This window comes from Sminthopsis crassicaudata, chromosome 3 (genome assembly GCF_048593235.1).
Source record: "Sminthopsis crassicaudata isolate SCR6 chromosome 3, ASM4859323v1, whole genome shotgun sequence".
NCBI classification, from domain to species: domain Eukaryota; kingdom Metazoa; phylum Chordata; class Mammalia; order Dasyuromorphia; family Dasyuridae; genus Sminthopsis; species Sminthopsis crassicaudata.
In genome coordinates this window covers 50,162,807-50,183,027 of record NC_133619.1, presented here as the reverse complement: position 1 = coordinate 50,183,027, position 20,221 = coordinate 50,162,807, and the positions used below count along the sequence as shown (strand labels likewise).

Below are 20,221 nucleotides of genomic sequence, written 5' to 3'. Positions count from 1 at the left end.
TGCCCATCATTGGACAATGGTTGAATAAATTATGGTATATGTGTGTTATAGAATATTATTGTTCTGTAAGAAATGACCAGCAGGATGATTTCAGAGAAGACTGGAGGGACTTACATGAACTGATGCTAAGTGAAGTGAACCAGGAGGTCATTATACACAGCAACAACCAGATTATATGATAATCAATTCTGATGGACATGGCTCTCTTAAACAATGAGATGATTCAAACCAGTTCCAAATGTTCAGTGATGGAGAGCCATCTACATCCAAAGAGAGGATAGTGGGAATCTAGTGTGGACCACAACATAGCATTCTCACTCTTTCTGTTGTTATTTGCTTGCACTTTGTTTTCTTTAGCAGGTTTTTTCTTCCTTCTTGATCTGATTTTTCTTGTGCAGCAAGATAACTGTATAAATATATATACATATTTTAGATTTAACATATTTTAACATATTTAATGTTTTGGATTACTTGCCATCTAGGGGAGAGAGTCGGCGGGGAGGAGGGGAAAATTTGGAACAGGTCTTGCAAGGGTCAATGTTGAAAAATTACTCATGTATATGATTTGTAAATAAAAAGCTTTAATTAAAAAAAAGAAAAAAGAGAAAAAACAATGTTATTTTAAATGATTTTATTTTTGTGAAGTAGAACCTCAAAGTTGCCTTAATTGGAATTTTTATTATTAATGATATATTAATTAAGGACACTCCATTTATTATTTTTCTTTTCTTTTTCTATAATCAAACTTCATTTATTCTTAAAAAAATAAAATAAAATAAAAATAAATAAAAAAGTATTAGAGATCATTAGAATAGGCATATTTTGAAAATATGGAAATTAAAAGAATGTACAAACCAGTGTACTGTGAAGTGATGCTGAACTATTTAAATTACCAATGTTTGTAAATTTTTATTTTAAATTAAAATTTCAAAATATTTAAATTTTAGATTTTGATCTTCTTTGTTGCATTTGTAAATGCTATGCTTTATTGAAACTTAAAAATTCATGTTTATATATCAAGATGAGGTCACATGGTTTAGACATAAAGGGCAATACCACAAGCAAACATGTAAAGTTTTTCTGTCAGATTTGTGGATAAGTGAAGATTATGATGACTATTATGACTAAACTAGAGATGAAGTACTATGAGATATAAAATGAATAACAAAATCAATGCAGCAAGATTAGAAGAAAAACAGAAAACTGGAAGAAAATGTTTATACCAAGTTTCTCTGATAAAGACCAGATTTCTCAAATTTATAGAGAATCGAATCAAATTTATAAGAATACAAGTCATTTCCTAGTTGATAAATGGTCTGAGAATATAAAGACACAATTTTTAAAAGAAGTCATTATTTCAGAGGACTCTATTGGGATGATGTATTGTACTGAAGGACTAATTTATATGTATTACTTATTAGGGCAATCCTGTGGGGTTTTTTTTTCTTTCTTTTTTTTTAAGAACATACTTTTCCTTGTACCATAAAAGATTCCAAAGGCCCTGATTTTCTTTAACAACTTTGTTTATTCTAGATCTAAAGTATAGAAAGCAACAACTTCTGTGGTCCAAAGATGGAAAATAATATAACTACCATTTCTCGGGAAGAATTGGAAGAACTTCAAGAAGCATTCAATAAAATAGGTATGTTTTGAAAGAATACATTTTAAAAAATATCTTGCTTAACATTAAATACCTGAAAAAGGATAGCATTTCCTTTCTTCATTATCTTCCTGTCAGTCCCCACCTTCTGCCACTCCTGCCTTTTTTTTGGGAAATATTATTCCTTTTATTCTTATGATAGCTTTTACTGGATTCTTTCTTTTCTCTAGGAGATAAATAAAGATGCCTTGAATTTCTCAGCGAATTGAATTTTGCAATCTTTGATCGTTTCTTTGTAGAGAATAATCCAGGTTAATGAGTGACGGTGTAATTGAATACACTTAACAGGGTGTCCTCACCTGCAGAAAAATATAGAACCACTTCCTTGTGCATAAACTGAACTCTGATCTTTGAATTGCTTTCTGTGGCACCACCATTCACTGGCTCCACAAAGTATCATTTTTCAAGATTATGGTCTATATTCTTTTGTATTTATGATTTACAAGCATGTAAGGTTTTTGCTTTGTCATATTTTTATCTGGAAAACTTTAAAAACATTTTTTATGATTCATTTTCCATTGAAAATCTGCTCTGTGTTACAAAACATTTGTAGACAAGGAACATTTTTATGATTTTCTGTGCTGGAAATGTTGGAAATGTAAGGAAGTAAAGGCTGAGTTTTGAGTTTAGATGGTCATGTATAGGAATCCTATATAAAGTCTTCCTCCAGACCATCCTCAAAGTTTCATTTCCAATTACAGGGAAACACTGAATTACAAAAGTAACAGTGGCAGATGGTGGAAATAAGATATTACATCATAGATTATAAAATTCCCGTAAAATCAATAACAAATCCTAAACTAATTTAGATGCAATATCATCTAAGGTCAGCACTGGAATTGTAAATGTAGTTCAATTTAGCAAATATTTATTGAGTACCTATTATAGACAAGGGACTGGGTTAGACAATTGGGATATATCCATGTATCTATATCTATATATGTACACAAACACATTTGCATATATATAATATGTATATACATACACGTGTATACACATATAGTCCATTACTCAAATAAACTTGGGTTCTATTAAATGGAAAATAAGACACAAATAATTCTTGCTGTAGGATAAAATACAATTAGCATCATAAAATAAGCAGAGAATTTTAGAGTTAGAAGGAGCTTCATTTGGCACAAAAAATTATAGCTAATATTTATTTGATGTTTAAAGTTTGTAAAGTGCCCTTACAAATGTTATCTTACTTGATCTTCACGGCAACTCTTTGAGAAAGATATTATTATTATTCCCATTTTACACATAAGGAAACCAAGGCTTAAAAGATATTAAGTGACTTGTCCAGAGCCATATAGCTAATGTTTGAGATAAGATTTTAACTCTGGTCTTCCTTATTCCACATCTGTATTCTATAGCCTTTAATTATTCAGTCCATCTCTACCTGAAGAAGGTTGTGTGGAGTGTTCAGGAAGGATCAACATCTCTGGTATGAAGGTTTGCTGATTCCTTTTCAGGGCTGCTCATCTACCTTTGGTGTCTATCTGTTACTCAACTCATACCTGTGGCTCTAAGAAACTGTAGCATATATATGCTACATCCCAGTAAAATCCAGTAAAACCAAAAAAACCAGCAGATAGACTAATCCAGGTTGATGGCAACCGATAGTTTTCAAACTCATTGGAGAATTAGGGGGATATCTACTCCTCCCTGGTGCACTGATGAAACAATTTGTTTCAAAGACCATAAAGGCAGCTAAACTAGACACAATGGAGCACTAAGAGCTTGGTCAGACATTGAAGATCATCCACTGCATCCCAGGTGATCACTAGACATCCTGACTTTTGTCCTCCCTCTGGATTTTGTTGGCTCTGGAAGAAAGGATGAGGCTGAGCACTTTGTGCACCTCTACCTTACTTAAATCCAGTTCTTGGCAGGGCAGCTAGATGGTGAAGTGATAGAGCACCAGCCTTGAAGTCAGGAGAACCTGAGTTCAAATCTGGCCTCAGACACTTCACACTTCACACTTCATAGCTGTATGACCCTGGGCAGTCACTTAAACCCCAACTGCCTCAACAACAACAACAAAAATTCAATTCTTGGGGGAAAAAACAAGATACCACCCTCATGATATCATTGGTGTCTTCAAAAAATGAAGGATGAACAACTTGAAAAGGAATACTTGCTACAATAAGATAGCACCAGACAAGGAATTATGTAGCTTCAGATCGAAGTGTTACAATGAAAAGGATCCCATTGCCTCCATTCTACTCTTGGAAAAATCTAATTGCCAATTATTTCCCTGAACATTCAACCAAATTTCACCTCTTTACGTTGTCTAACTCGCCCTTCCTGGTTTTGCTGCTCCATGCTCCTACACTTTAAAACAGTTATCATGTCACCCTGAGCTGTCATTCTCCAGGTTAATCATCCTAATTACATTAGTTCATCTTAATGTGATATGGACTTAAGGATCTTTGACATTCTCATGGTCTTCCTCTGGACTATTTCTAGCTTATTAGCATCCTTCTTAAATTATAGCATCCAGAGAAATGAACTGACAGCTGAGTATAGTGGGACCATCCCTTTCTTCCTGGGAGCTGTACTTGTCTTAATATAATCCCAAATCACATTTAAGTTTTTTCACTGCTCCATCACTATGATGACTTATGTGAAAGTTGTAGGTCACTAAAACCTTCTTCCTCTTGGACAAACTGATGTTTAACCATACTGCCCCAATCTTTCTTTGTGACTGGGACTTTTTAACCCAACTGTAAGACTTTATTTCTCAGAATTTGCAGAGAAATAGCTCCAGTAGATGTCTGGATAACTGAAGTCTCCATCATTATTCAATCATAAGGAAAACATATCTAAGTATTCTGCACTGAAGATCCATAATAGGAAATATCTTGTAAGTTTGGTGAAGGAAGGAAGGTCAGAATAAGGAGCACAGGATTTCAGAGGTGAAAGGCATCACTGAGGTCACATTATCCAGGGCATCTTATACTTTTTTTCTTGCAACCCCTTTTCATCTGGGAAATTTTTATATGACTCTGATTATATAAATATATAAAATAGATATACAAATCAAACATTTACTGATAATTGTAATACCAAATGTTCTCTTTTCTAGATTAAACATCCCCACTTTATTCAACCAATCATGTTATAGTATGATCTTGAGAACTTAAGACATTGAACATTGTCCTCTCCTAAACCCTCCCCAGTTTATCAATATCTGTCCTAAGCTGGCGTAGAGATAATAAAAATAATAGTTAGCTTTTACTTGAAGTTTTTGATGCATTTTGTATGCATTATCTCATTTGATCCTCACAATAATCATGTGAGGTGGGTGCTATTGTTATTATGGTCCCATTACACAAGTCAGACAGATTAAATGACTTGTACCAGAATGGCTCACTGGATAGAGTATTGGACCTGGAGTGAGACTCTTTTCCATGAATTCAAATCCAGCCTCAGATACTAACTTTGTTATTGTAACTTAGTCACTTAAATAGTTTACTATTCCCTCATCTGTAAAATGATCAGAAGGAAATGGCAAACCATTCCAATGATTTTGCTGGGGAAAAAAAAAACCTAGACATGGGCATAGAGTCAGACATGACTGAAAAATAACTCAATTACAAGAGGCACAATTTGAACACATCTTCCTCATTCTAATATTATTCATAGCACCATCTAGTAGCCTATGTACCTAATAAACTAATTCCATCTCTGAACTTCTCACCCACTGAAGTACCTTCTGTCCCTGCAGCCATTTCCTCTAAATGATTGGTTCTTCTCCATTTTAAGGTGGAATCTCAAGCCAGCTCCATCTTCCTTCCTGTCTAGCTTGCACTCACCCCATTCTCCTAGGTCTTTCTTTGTAAGGTGACTTCCTTCCTTCTCTCTTAAGCACTTTTCCCTTCTCACCGTTTTCAGCCCCCATTAGAATATAAACTCCTTGAGGGTAGCAGTGTCTCTGTTTTTGCTCATATCTTTATTTCCAGGATTTATCACAGTACTTGGCATGTAGTAACCACTTAATAAATTCTTCTTGATCTGCCCTGTCCCGCTTCAGAGAGCTGACCACATTGTGGTCAGCCCAAGGCAGAGCACAATACCATCTCCCAGTAATACTGGGAATAACAAGCACTATTCATCTCTTGATACAGTCTAAGACTGCTTTTCCATTTTTAGCCACAATTTCAACTTGTTGACGTTAAGCTTTTTTTTACAGAAACAAATATCTTCCTTCCCTTCTTCATTGTGAATTTGTTCTTTGGAATGCAAATGCAAGAATTTGCATTTATTCCTGTCAAATTTCATCATAGCTCAGTGTTCTAGTTTGTCTGGATTTTTTTTTTTTGAATCCTGATTCTGTAATCAAATGTGTTAACTATTCCTCCAAGCTTTGTATCACCTGCAAATTCAACGTTTATAAAGACTATGTCACTATCCTCTGGGGCAAGAGGTGGAGTATATGATGTGCATAATAGCGGGCAGATGTCAAGGTACATGTGTTGGGATACTGAGTATTTTGCTTTCTTGATAGAGGGATGCGTAGTTTGGGGCCATCTTGTAGTGAACTAGGCGAGTTTTTACTCACTTGTTAGGATGGTTTAAAGCCAGAATGTAGTACTAAGACTTAATTTCCCCACAGGAAATGAAGGGAAAAGCAAAGGAAGGAGACTTAGTTTCTATAGGTCCAGAGTGGAAGCTCTATAGGGGGAGCTAGATGGATAGAGAATGTATAAAGAAGATAAAGAGCCCAGTTTGGAGTGTAGAAGACTTATCTCCCTGAATTCAAATCTACCTCAGACACTTACTAATTTAATGAACCTGGGCAAATCACTTGATTCTTTTTGCCTCAGTTTCCTCATCTGTAAATGAATTGGAACAGCAAACTACTCCAGTATCTTTTCCAAGAAAACCCCAAATGGGTCAGGATGAGTTGGGTATAACTGAGCAAGAAGGTTTCTATTCCTAGTGGGGAAAAGGGATACAGTAGCAGGATAGGGGACCATATTCCTGCACTAGGTAGACTCTGTGAGTCTTTCTGGTGGTGGGAATTTTCAAAGATCAGTGACAGCAGCTCAGTAATCATACTCGCCCCTTCTTCCAGCACCCAAAGATGTTGCTTGTGTGGGCTGGGTGACTTGAACTCATCGAAGGGGTTCATAATATTGCTCAATTTATCTTGAGTATCAATTTAGAGTTGGACATTTTTGTTTTATCCTTTCAAAGTCCAAATGTCATTCTTATTGGGAGAGAAAATAGAAGTGAAATAGCTTGGGTACATCTGTCCTTCATCCCATGTCATCATGCGATAGATTGTTCCAGCACCATAGTACAGTCATGGGCTCAGTCTGCCACATCTCAGTGACGCTTATAAGGTCAAATTTTATTCTTTTCATTAGGATCTTAAGCTTCCCTAATTTGTTATCCACACTTTATGCATCTGTGTATTGGCATCCAGACCATACTGTTTATTGTTTCCTCCTTTCTTAGATTTTTATGTCCTTTGAATTTTAGAGTGTATCTACTGCTGTTTCTAATATTGTAGCTACTAGCTATGACATTCATCATGGTGGACATATGTAGGCAATTTTTTTCTCTTAGCAAGGAGTCACCAATTACATCATCTCTTCTTCCTTTATCTCTTATTGCTTGAGCTTCCTATTGATAGAAACATTGAATTCCTTAGAGAGCAAGTAGCTTCTAGATGATCTCCCTAACTCTAGTATTTCCTTTTTCTGATTATAGTCCATCTTCTACTCAGCTATCAAAATAGTCTTCCTAAAGAACAAGTATGACCATGTTATATACCAGTTGAGATATTCCAGTGGCTCCCAATTGCTTCCAGCATCAAAGATAAAATCCTCTGTTTGGTTTATAAAAGGCTCTATAATCTGGACCCTCTCTGTTGTTTCCATTGTTCTTACACCTCCCATCCACTTCCATCACACATATTCCATGATCCATGACATAGGCCCCTTTGCTATTCCTTGCACATAATGTTCTACTTCAGACTCAAAGAATATATCCATTGTACCTGGTACTTATTCCTTTTCTTCTCTTTACTTTCTGAGCATCCTAGGTTTCCTAGCTTTCTTCAAGTCTCAAATCCTATCTTCTACCAGAATCCTTTTCCCTTCTTCCTTTTTGCTAGAATCTTTCCCTGTCTGACAATCTTGAATTTATCTTATATCCGCATCCATGAATCTATCCATCTTGTTTGTATGTAGTTGTTTCCTTTTTGTCTCTCCATTAGACACTGAGGTCCTTGAGGGCAGTGTTTAGTTCTATTTCGATTTTTGGTCTCCACGAGACACCCAAATGAAGCTTTTTCAGTAAGCAATTTGAGAAAGAAGGCCAGAAATACAAATTTAGGGGCCATCTATATAGAAAAGACATTTCAAGTCATGGGAGTCAATGAGATCTCCAAGATATAGTGTAGCCAGAAGAACCAGAGAGCTGAGAATGGAAAAGAAAAATACACATGTGTGTATGTGTGCGTGTGTGTGTGTGTATGTGTGTGCGTATATATATATATATATATATATACGCACACACATATATACATATGCATATATTGTTGGTTTTTGTCATTTATTCTTGAATGTTTCTGAACATGATTTTGGGAAGATCATGGCATGATTTACAAGTGAATTAGATTTAGACGAGGGAGTCATCAGAGTTCAGTAGCTAGATATTGATAGGATGACTGGAGATGGCCTTAGATACATGGAAGATCTTGGCCTTTTAAAGCTCTCATTTTATATGAGAATATGGCCCTTCAGTGATTAAGGCTAGGTAAGAAAAGAGGCAAAGAAGGGCCTCTTTTATCTAGTCCAAAAAAAAAATCAACCTGGGAGGGAAAGGCTGTCAAGGTTTCTGACCAAGGCAGAAATAATTGTCACTTACATTCAGTCTGGATCATCAGAAACCAATATTGACAAAGTGAGGCTGGGACTATTGTTGGCCATTCAGTAAGAATCAGAGTGATTTGGATTTAAAGCATGGTCTTTAAAAAAATAACTACAACTCATAAACACAAAGATATCGTATAAGATCACAGGGATCAAAATTTAAATTCCTTTGAGCAGTCTACCATATGGCATGGGCAGAGGGAAAAAGAGCAAGAGAAGGAATTTAAACAACCTAAAGGTTGTTTAACCCTGAGGTTTCATAGGAATATTTGTTCTTTGCTCACATGCCATAAATGTAAATAACTTATATATATATATATGTGTGTGTGTGTGTGTGTGTGTGTGTGTGTGTGTGTGTGTGTGTTCACACACACATGCATATCCTCTTTTGCATTCTAGACTGTAGGATATAATTTACATTGCAGTTGAGTTCATGTTACTGAGAAATCTTAATTCCAATATGTTTTGCTTCAGGCTATCATGTGTAATTTTGTAATGAAACTATTACATCAAAATGGTGTGTTTTTCACAATGTTATTGTTAATAATACTCTTTTCTAGAACATTGTGTTAATGTTCATGTATATCATTTCCTGAGAGCTTAGCTTTTTGAGACAAAAATTGGACAACGGTCAAAAGTGTCTGCTCATTATAGACAATGAAGAAGAAAAATTTAATTTTTCTAATTTTCAAGTTTGACCTTATTAAAGAGATAACTTTATTAATTTTACAGAAATAATTTTTAACTTTTTTATAATGTTGGAGATTTATCAGTATAAGGAATGAATTAGAATTCTTTCCACTGCAGCCTTTAATGCTAATCTTTATGAGTCATGTGTAATCTTGGCATATTTATTTAATGATATTTTGAATAAATAATTCATTGTAGGAACAATATCTGACAGAAAAATGACTTGTTCAGTATTATAAAATGTTAACACTACTGTGTATATTTACTGATCTGATGATTTGCTGAGCCTTAAAGAGAAAATCTTTTTTGTCCAACTGAGGCATGCCTTCTATTTTAAGCCACATTTTTTGTGTCTCTATTGAATAGTACATTGTCTTGCACATAGTGGTATCCAATAATGTTGCTTGGAATAGACCTGTATTCAATTATATTCTAATTTTGGAGTGATCATAGTAATTTTGCCTCAATGAAAACTCAATTCATAAAGTGGTACTATAATGCTAAAGGAAACACTATTAGAATAGACCTATCAAGTAGTTCCATCATAGTCATGGCTGTTTGGTGGTGCATCCTAAGTTATAAACTGTGTTATATGTTGTTACATGTACCAGTTGCAAAAAGGAAGAAAGAAGGAAGGTAATAAGCATTTATACAGCACCTACTATATATCAGACACTGTGTCAAATGCTTTCCAAATATGATCTCATTTGATCTTCACAACAATGCTGCAAGGTGTTATTATCTTCATTATATAGCTTAGAAAACTGAGGCATACAGATTCAGTGACTTGCCTCAAGTCACAGAGACTCAAGTAAATATCTGAAGATGGATTTGAACTCAGGTTTCCTAATTCCAAGTCCAGAGTTATCCACTATGGAAAATCACTGTTTTAAATTTTTTTCTTTTTATTTAGTATTTTACTTTTGCTCAGTTACATGTAAAACACTGACATTTATTTTCTAAAAAGTTATTATTAAAGAAAAACATTATTAAGTCAGTTAATACCGAATTACCTAACAAAAAACCTGTTATCCACCATAGCAGTATCTTTTGGATGTATGCATATGTGAGGTAACCAAGCTGCTCTCTTTGGTGACTGTCACTAACAAAACAATCAGAGGCATAAAATGGTGTGGAGACTTTCTTATGTCAATAAATGATAACCAATCCCTAGGAAATTCCAAGGAGAGGCCCTAGATTGAGATTGTAAATAGAGCCACAATCTCCCACACCCAGGAAGTAGGTGGGGACTCCTTTTATCAATTTCTCTTTCCTCCCCTTACTGTCATCTAGTTGCTATTTCGGGAATTTCAGACTCTTGATATAGAATGTTCTGTTTTCAAACCCCTTTCCTTTTGGAATTCTAGGCTGTGATCATAGTTAAAATCAGAATTGTCCCAAATGATCGTCATCAGTTCCTCAATTTCAGCCAATTGATTTATTCCCACTCATGGTTATTTGAAACTTCATGACATGCTAAACTTAAATTTTCCAGTTCTCAGTTCTCACTCAGACTGAATTCCTAAAATGCAAAGTCCCCAAAATCCTAATGCACTTTTAAGCAAGACTTTTGGGAAAACCTGTATGTGTGATAGCTATAAATATGTGACATAAGTGCAATTTAAAAATTATTTTTATGAAGAAGTGAATAGGGCCTTTTGGAGGTATATAATAATTCAGACATTAAAGTTCATTTATATCTTTCATTAAGACCTTCACGTGGGCAATATCCTTTATCTCAGATTTCAAATCTGAAATGATTGTAAATGATTGAGATCTCATGGCTGACATTTTCCTTTATAGATATTGACAACAGTGGCTATGTTAGTGATTATGAGCTTCAGGATCTCTTTAAGGAAGCCAGGCTCCCCTTGCCTGGCTACAAGGTGCGGGAGATCGTGGAGAAGATTTTAGCAGTGGCTGACAACAACAAAGATGGCAAAATCAACTTTGAAGAATTTGTATCTGTAAGTAATAGGAGTTTCTCCCAGGTTCTGAAGGGTGCTTTGAACAGTTTCATGGGATGTGTCATACTTGTTTTTGATAAAGCAGGATGTAAACTTTCCCAGGAGATATCCTTGACAGGTATCATGCACACAATCTACATCCAAGAAAGATGGGGTCTGTGGGATACTGGAAGGTATTCTGGACGTGGGAATCTGGAACTGAGGGCCAACATGGCTTCTCTAAGAAAAGGTCCTGCCTATTAATTTAATTTCTTATTTGAACAGATTCAAAAACTGATAAATCAGATACTGTATAGGTAGTGACCTCAGATTTCAGCCAGATATTTGATAGTCTTTCTTGCTATTCTTGTGGACAAAATGGAGTGGTATAGATGATATCAAAATTAGATTGACAAAACCTGAAGAGATTAGTCTTTAATGCATTGTCAGATTGGAGGGTAATCTCTAAAAAGGGTATTCAAGGATCTGTCCTCAGACTTATGTTGTTTAATATTTTTTTTTTTTTTGCTAGTAACTTGAATGAAGACATAGAACTATATTGGTGATATAAAACTCTGTTTGCATTAAATATCCCTGATAAGGGACTGACATCCAATATATCTAGAGAATTAACACAAATATATAAGATCAATAAATGTTCTCCAATGCATAAGTAGTTACAAGATAGGAATAAATTTCTTTCTTTTTTAAACAAAAATTTCCAAAAAAAAATTACAAATTATCAGCAGCCACATAAAAAAATTTCTCCAGATCATTAACAAAGAAAAAATGCAAATCAAGATAATGATGAGGTTTCGCTTCACAGCCGGTAAATTGGTAAAAATGACAAAAAAATGGAACCTCTGCTATCTCCAGTGACGGGGTACAACATTCTTATGCAGGTTATAATTCCTGCAGGAAGAATGAAACATTAGCTTTTGGCTGGTGGAATTTTGTTTTAATTGATTCAATTATTCTACTAAGCCATTTGTAATTAAAAAAAAAACTTGGAAAAATAGAGAAAAAAATCCACAATCTTTGACCCAAACAAAAGTCCCAATGCTGTACACTTGTACTTAATAAGGAGGCTAAAATCCAAAATAATCAGAGCAACACTTTTTTGGTGGCAGTGTAGAATTGGAAACAGAGTAAGTGCTAATCAATTAGAAAGTGGCTAGATAGGTTGTTATATTTGAACATAATGAAATTTTATTGTAACATAAGAAATAACAAATTGAGAAAATTCAGAGAAGCATGATAAGAGTTATGTAAACTGTTATAGCATGAAGTAAGAACTGAGCAAACAACATAAAGTCATTATAATATAAAAGCCAAAATTGAACAATATGTAATAACTATCGAGTTTAGCTCAGAATGAAATTTGAGAATACATGACACCTTCCTCTTCATTATAGAGCTGGGGGAATATTACATATGTTTTTAGACACAGTTGACATATTTTATTAAACTGCTCATTTTTCTTTTTCTTTCAAAATCTTTGTTTCAGTGGATGGCTTTTTTAGATAAAGTAGGCAGGGTTATTCAGAAATGAATGTGAAATACAAAAATGAAGGTATCAAAATTAAGATTATTTTTTAAAGTACATTACTTTTCCATTGTACACAGCAACAAGAAGATTGTGTAATGATCAATTATAACAGACTGACTTCTTCTCAACAGTTCAGTGATCCAAGGCAATTCCAATAAACTTTGGATGAAAAATGCCATCCACATCCCAAGAGAGAACTATGGAGACTGAATGTGGATCAAAATATACATAACATTTTCACCTTTTTTCTTTTTGTTCTGATTTTTCTTTTCCAATATGGATCATATGTAAATATTTGAAAAAATGAATGCATATATTTAATGGTCTAAAAAAAAAGCACATTGTTTTTCTTAAGCTTTTCTTTGTGACAAATTGGAAACCTATGTCAATGAATTATTATTTTTTGGCATAATGTTAAGTTACATTTCCATATTTATATTTCCTTCCTTGACTCCATATTCAATTGACTCTTGTGTTTCTCTACTTTTAAAAAAATCCACTTAAAAATACTTTTGTTTCTGCAGAAATTTTTCTCGTGATGCATTCTGAATGAAATTTCTTTTATGCTCTATTTCAGTTAATGCAGGAATTAAAAAGCAAAGACATCAGCAAAACATTCAGAAAAATCATAAACAAGAAAGAAGGAATTACTGCCATTGGAGGAACCTCTGCTATCTCCAGTGAGGGGACACAACATTCTTATGCAGGTAAAATCCTCAAACTAGGGTATAACAGTTGCAGCAGTAGTAATGTATTGAGAAACTGCCTTGTGATGATTAGAACTATGTTTAGTATGAATGGGGGACTGGTTCGCCTATCTAGTTTTTAAGCTTTTCTTTCAGACCTATTCAGAGAAAGGTAGAAAGAATAAAGGTAAGCATTTCTTAGGTGCAGCTGGCAGCAAGAGGTCTAAATGTCAAAATAGGAGAACAGTCTATTTCATAGAATTATCTATTTGGATCTACTCCTATATTAAATTCAAGATCACATCAGTCCATCAGATAAGGTGATTGTAAATAAACTCCATGCAATCTGTCTCTAAAGAATCAAAGAAGTGCCAGGAGGATCAAAGAAATATTTTTGCCAAGTTATTCCTTCCAGCCACCAGGATATTACCCATACTGGATTTCTTTTGATGAGAAGGAAAGCTTTGTCTTCCTCTCCCCCCACCTTAGATATCTGTTCAGAATGTGCTTAAAAAATGTAATTATCTACAGATATCAGTATTAAAGAGAGACACTGTATCTATAACATAGATACAGTGATGGGAATGTGAACTCTACTTCTATTGCTAAATGATTTCCATGTTGATAGTACTAAAAAGCTTGAACTTCCTGTTTTTACTAGTACATAGCTCAAAAAAGAACCCGCAACATTTTTGTTCCTGAATAAAAACGGGGGGGGGGGAGGCTAAATCTAACTTGGAGGAAAAATTTGGTTTACAAAGTGCAGAAAGCCTGAGCAGATAATTCTGAGTATTGATAGTAATATAGCAGTTCAAGACTGTATCATTTTCTATTTACTCCGAATTCTAAAACTATAACATTCCAGCTATTAGCACTAAAAATCACCCTTTATTTTATGACTTATTTCTATTTGACTTCACACTCATAGATATTTGAATTTTATTTATAAATCATGGACTTTATCGATGGCTAGAAATAAAGTTGTTAGTCTTGATTATTTTGGGGGGGTTTTCTCTTAGATTTCTTTGGGATTGTCTTAGATCATTATTGAATTCCTACTTCTAATTCTTTGGCCAATGCCATTGGTAATACGTATTAGGAAAAGTAGTAACCCTGACCAAATTCATTTAAATTCTTCTCATTTAATAAAAGTACTTCACTTTCCCCTAGAATATATTAAATGGAAGTAATTGAATTCACTCATAGAGATTCTTCCATGTTTAGTACATTTTCAAGAAATGTACTAAAAAAAGCCATCTATCATTTTAAAACAGGTGTAAAACTGTCAAAATGTGTTTCTCTAAGGTCACCTTTTATTCTTGTGGTTACGCACCTGTGACTTTATCATTCATGACTCCTGAATGCTTATAACTTTGTTTTCCAGAGGAAGAAAAAGTGGCTTTTGTTAACTGGATAAACAAAGCCCTGGAGAATGACCCTGACTGTAAGCATCTAATCCCTATGGATCCTGCTGATGCCAGTCTTTTCAAATCACTTGCAGATGGCATCCTTCTTTGGTAAGTTGAATATTTGCTAGAGTCTGAATATCTATTTAGCAAAATTCTTAAGTTGTAAGTCAAATATTTATGTATTTTAAATCTCTCTTGAAGCAATATGTGTTTTTTGTTGTTATTTAGTCTAGACTTTTGATTTCATCAGTATAGGAAATTCCTTTGTAATGGCTAATATTTGTATAGTGTTTAAAGGTTTACAAAGCACTTTACAAATATGACCTCATTTTCTCCTCACAATAGTCTTGAAAGGGGGATGCTATTATCCTTATTTTATAGATGAGGAACTTGAAGGAGACAGAGTTTTAATGACTTGCCAGAAAAAAAAAAAAACAATCTAGAGACCAATAATTTTCTTTTTAGCCATCAATGAATTCCATGATTTACAAATAAAATTCAAATCTGAAGTTAGATTTGAACTCTGCTCTGGTAGATCTCAATTCCTGTGCATAAGGCTTTGCACTGTCTACTTATTCAGATCTGTAGCTTATGTAGTCAGGAAAAATAAAATTAAAAAGAAGGTATCATAGTGTAGTGGATAGAGTGCCATACTTGGAGTCAAGAAGACTGAGGTTTAGACTTCATTTCTGATGTAACTTAACATTTTTGTCCTCCGTTTTCCCATCTGTATAATAGAGAGTTTGAACTTTATTGTTGTCCTTTGCTTTGAAAATTTGATCCTATGAAAACTACATGGAATACCATGATGTTAACTTGCCCAGGGTTATATGAGCATCATAGATTAGAGGTGAAGTTTGAACCCTAGCTCTTCAGACTTACTTCTCATCACAGATAAATGGCACAGTGCCTAATAAAGTGTTGTAAAGTACCTTAAAACCTGAAAGTGACGCATAAATGCTACCAGCTATAATAATATATGTGATGTAAAAAAACATATAATTATGATGATTTATCAATAATGATAATAGCTAATAGTACTTACTATGTACCAGACACTGTGCTAAGTACTTTACAATTCTTCTCTCATTTGATCCTCACAACAACTCTGAGAGTTAAGTGCTAGGATTATCCCCATTTAAAAATGTGGGGGCAGTTAGGTGGCACAGTGAATAAAGCCCCAGCCCTGAAGTCAGGAGGACCTAAGTTCAAATCTAATCTCAGACACTAACACTTCCTAGCTGTGTGACCCTGGGCAAGTCATTTAAATCCAATTGCCTCAAAATAAATAAATAAATAAATAAGTAAGTAAGTAAGTAAATAAATAAATAAATAGATAGATAGATAGATAACTAAATAACTAAATAACTAAACAAACAAACAAACAAATAAATAAATAAGCAAGCAAAAAAAATGTAGAAATTCAGGAAAATAGGTGACTTGCCCAGGGTCTTACAGCTAGTAAGTGTCTGAGGTTAGATCTGCTGATGCTAGACTCAGGATTCTGTCTACTGCATCATTTAGCTGCTTAATAATGAATAATAATACATAATGTAATTATTCAATAATATATATGATAATATTATGCAACATGTCTATTGAGTGAGTTACTCATAAATATTATAATTTAACAAATGAATTGCTTAGCAGAATAATCACCTGCTTAGAAACCTCTTGGTTATTCAGTCATTTTTCACTTGTGTCTGACTCTTGTGGCCCCTTTAGAGTTTTCTTAGCAAAGATACTGAAGTGGTTTGCCATTTCCTTCTCCAGCTGGTGAGGAAACTGAGGTAAACAGGTTGAAGTGACTTGCACAAGGTCACACAGCTAATGTCAGGACAGATTCAAAAATGAGTCTTCCTGCCTCCAGACTCAACACAACTTCACTGCTCAATTAAGTACATTAGCTTCCACCATGTTAATTTGTTCCCTTACTTTTATTGCTGCTCTTTTCACACAGTTCCAGAGCAATGCTATCATTGATATCGGTGTTTTCCAGGTCCACTGAGAGACTTCAAGTGGGGGATGGTTATTAGAGGAATTAATATCAAGACTTTATCTTTCTGTCTATTGGGATAAAGTGTTCTGAAAGCCTCAGAGAATTCTTTCCTTCCAATGCCCAAGGGAAGACAGAAAACTCTTTCTTAGCCCTGCAGCTCACAAAGGAAAAAGCAGAAATATTTTTGAAAAGAATCCTGGCCCAATTTTACATTTATCTGGCAGAGATGTGACTATAGTCAAGATAAATTAGAAAGGACAAGCCAAGAGGCTGCTAGAATGAACAGAAAGCTTAAAATTTATGGGAAATTAAGGACATAGTCCCATGGTCCTGTAATGACTCTATAGTCGTTTTCCCTTCTCTTTTCCTTCTACAAGAAAGATTTTAAAGTATTATTTAAATATTTTAAAATGTGTTATTTCATGAGTGATAGGTGCTTTCTTCAACCCAGAGAAAACTTTCATATTATTATAGAGGTGCTTTCAAGTAACATATTGTCACATACACACATGTTAAATATTTGCCACCATATTCTTATATACATGCACATGGATATGTACATATTGTGTATATGTTAAACATTTACTAGCATACCCTGGATGTATACGTGTGTGCATATATTATGTACATGTGTACACATATGTAAAAGTTTGTATTGCATAGGGTTGTACTTGTAAATGTTTAGACAGCTTTCTAGGAGGAAAAATTGTCCACACAATACACTTTTAAGTTTAATCTACATTATTGATATTTTTTCTGTCCCTTTCTTCAGCCTACAAATCAATTAAATAATAAATCAAATCCTGATTTGTAGCATTTTCCAATTTCTGAAATTTAAATGCTCATAAAGAACATTTAAGTCAGCTTTTCTGAGCTAATATGAATTGGCTTCTGTATGCTTCTATATCTATCTATATCCATATCTCTCTCAATCTACATTTTTTGTCTGTATCTATATGCCTACATATAGATATGTCTGTGGATAGATCCATCTATTTACCTCTCTTTTTTCTTCCTTCCTTCCTTCCTGAGATCTGTGTCTCAGTTATAGCTCTCTTCTTAAAATGTAAATTATCCTTGGATTTTCATAGAGAATGTTATTTAACCTTTTGTATAAACAAACTAAAAAGATATCTTCTGCGGTTCTATGGATCAAATCCATTTATAAAAAGAAAGGTATGTGTCTGTCTAAGATCTTTCACTGTATGAAGAATCCTGTTGAATAAGAGGACCATTGGCTTTTAATTAAGTATATTTTTGGGCAATATTATTTATCGTAATTCGATTTGTCCAAGTGTATTTTTATTTACATTTTCCTTCCTTTCCTTTCTTCCTTTCCTTCCTTCCTTCCTTCCTTCCTTTCCTCCCTTCCTTTTCTTCCTTCCTTCCTTTTCTTTCCTTCCTTCCTTTTCTTCCTCCCTTCCTTTTCTTCCTTCCTTCCTTCCTTTTCTTTCCTTCCTTCCTTTCGTTTCCTTTCTTTCTTTTCTATCTTTCTGTATCTATTTTTCACATCTATCTACTTACTTTCCATCTCTGTGTCAGTCTGTCTCTGCATGTTTATCTGTTTCTGTCTGTCTGAGATATATCTCTCAGTATGGAGAGAGAGACACAATCTCACCTGGTAGGTAAATTTCTAGTACTATAAACCTCACTGGACTAAACTGGGCTGGATCTTGGCTAACACACATTTAGTTCCACACGTCAAAATAGGAGTTCAGTGGAGGAATCAAGTGAAATCATGGAAGAAAGATCTTAGGGGTTGTTGTTGTTTGTTTTAGGAAAGTAAACAGATTTTATGAATTTTACTCCGATGAAAATCACTTTTTGCCACTCCATGCTACTGTTAATTCAATTAAATAAAAGCTATCCTCCAAGGAGGAGAATTTAGAGCTTTGGTCCTGCAGAATTAAAATTAATTTGCAGCAACTAACATTTTTGGAACAGCCAGGTGGCGCCATACTGCACAGTGCTGGATCTGGAATCATAAAGACTCATCTACCTGAGCTCAAATTTGTTTGCCTTAGCTGTGTGACCCCAGATAAGTCACTTCCTCCTGTTTGCCTCAGTTTCTTTATCTGTAAAATGAGCCAGAGAAGGAAATGGCAAACCACATTTTCTTTGCCTAAATGGGATTTTTAAATGCAACTGAAAAACAATTAAGGTTTGCAAATTTTACCTCATTTGGTTCTCATAACAATCCTAGGAGGCTCCGGGCAGATTGGTGCTTTCATGATTCCCATTTTACAGACGAGGAAACTGAAAAAGGTAGAGGTTAAGTAAAAAAAAAAAGTAAAGCTGTTATTGAAGTGAAGAATACAATTTTCTTTAGTTGGAAAACATGTTGGAATTTTAAACTAGTGTTTGATCTCCCTTACGAGGAAGAATTTCTCAAAAAGAAATTTCAAAAAAGAAATTTGTTTGTTTAGAAGAATTAAATGTAAACCTTTCTGACAGTAAATGAAGCAATTGAAGTAATTTTTTTTACTCTCTTCCATCTTTTTAGCAAAATGATCAACTTCTCTGAACCAGATACCATTGATGAAAGAGCCATTAATAAGAAGAAACTCACCCCTTTCACTATTTCTGTAAGTATTCAGACTTTTCCAATGAAGTAGGCCTTTTGTATTGGATATCAACAGACAACATAATTTTTTTTTGCATGATGGTTTTATGACATGTGAGGAATATATATCTGTACATATGTATATGTGCACACACATACCTATACACAGTCCCTAAAGTCTCAGTGCAGTTTCAGACTATTAAAAATCACTTAATCTCTGTCCACCTCAGTTTCCTCATCTGTGAAATAGAAATAACAACACCTACTTCCCAGGATTGTTGTGAGGATCAAATGTAAAGGGCTTAGCACAGAGCCTAGCACATAGTAAATAAATCTTTCTTCTTTTCCTCCTTCTCTTTCTCTCCTCTCTCCTTTCCATCTCTCCCTTCCTTTCTTCCTTCTTGAAGGTTTAGTTCCTCTTTAAAAAGTCAACTGTAGGACTTGAAATATAGACTGGGAGAAACCCCGCAACTGTATCAGACTTACAAGAAGCAGTTAACTTTCTAATATTCTTAGAGGAGGAAAAAAGTCAAAAACTGATGTTAACATAAACTGACAGAGGCTTTTTCTCTGACAATTTACAATAGTTTGACCTTTGTGGCAGTACATGAAAACCTTCTTATTACTTCAACAGAAATATTAAGAAATGAATATGATTCCACTTTAAAGCCTTTTCCAGACATAGTAGAAGGAAGGCATGGTTATTAATTGATTGATTAATTAGTCTTAAGAAGCAATGTCCTCCACTAATATTGTTTTTTCCCCCATTCTCTTAAGTTTAATCTCTTTCTTTTAGGAAAATTTATAAAAGATCAAGAACAAAAGCTAAAGC

The 20,221-nt window shown here is 34.3% G+C and overlaps 1 protein-coding gene across 4 annotated transcripts in view; it reads left to right on the top strand.

Moving 5' to 3' along the window:
• The window catches only part of PLS1 (plastin 1), a 122,769-nt gene that overhangs the window by 70,987 nt on the left and 31,561 nt on the right, over positions 1-20,221 (top strand). For all 4 annotated transcript variants that reach the window (XM_074298434.1, XM_074298437.1, XM_074298435.1 and 1 more), the window contains exons 2-6: positions 1,534-1,642; positions 11,041-11,204; positions 13,310-13,439; positions 14,803-14,935; positions 19,330-19,411. In XM_074298434.1, coding sequence (XP_074154535.1) covers positions 1,573-1,642; positions 11,041-11,204; positions 13,310-13,439; positions 14,803-14,935; positions 19,330-19,411 — 579 coding nt within the window. In that variant the 5' untranslated portion in view covers positions 1,534-1,572. The remainder of the gene's footprint in view (positions 1-1,533; positions 1,643-11,040; positions 11,205-13,309; positions 13,440-14,802; positions 14,936-19,329; positions 19,412-20,221) is intronic.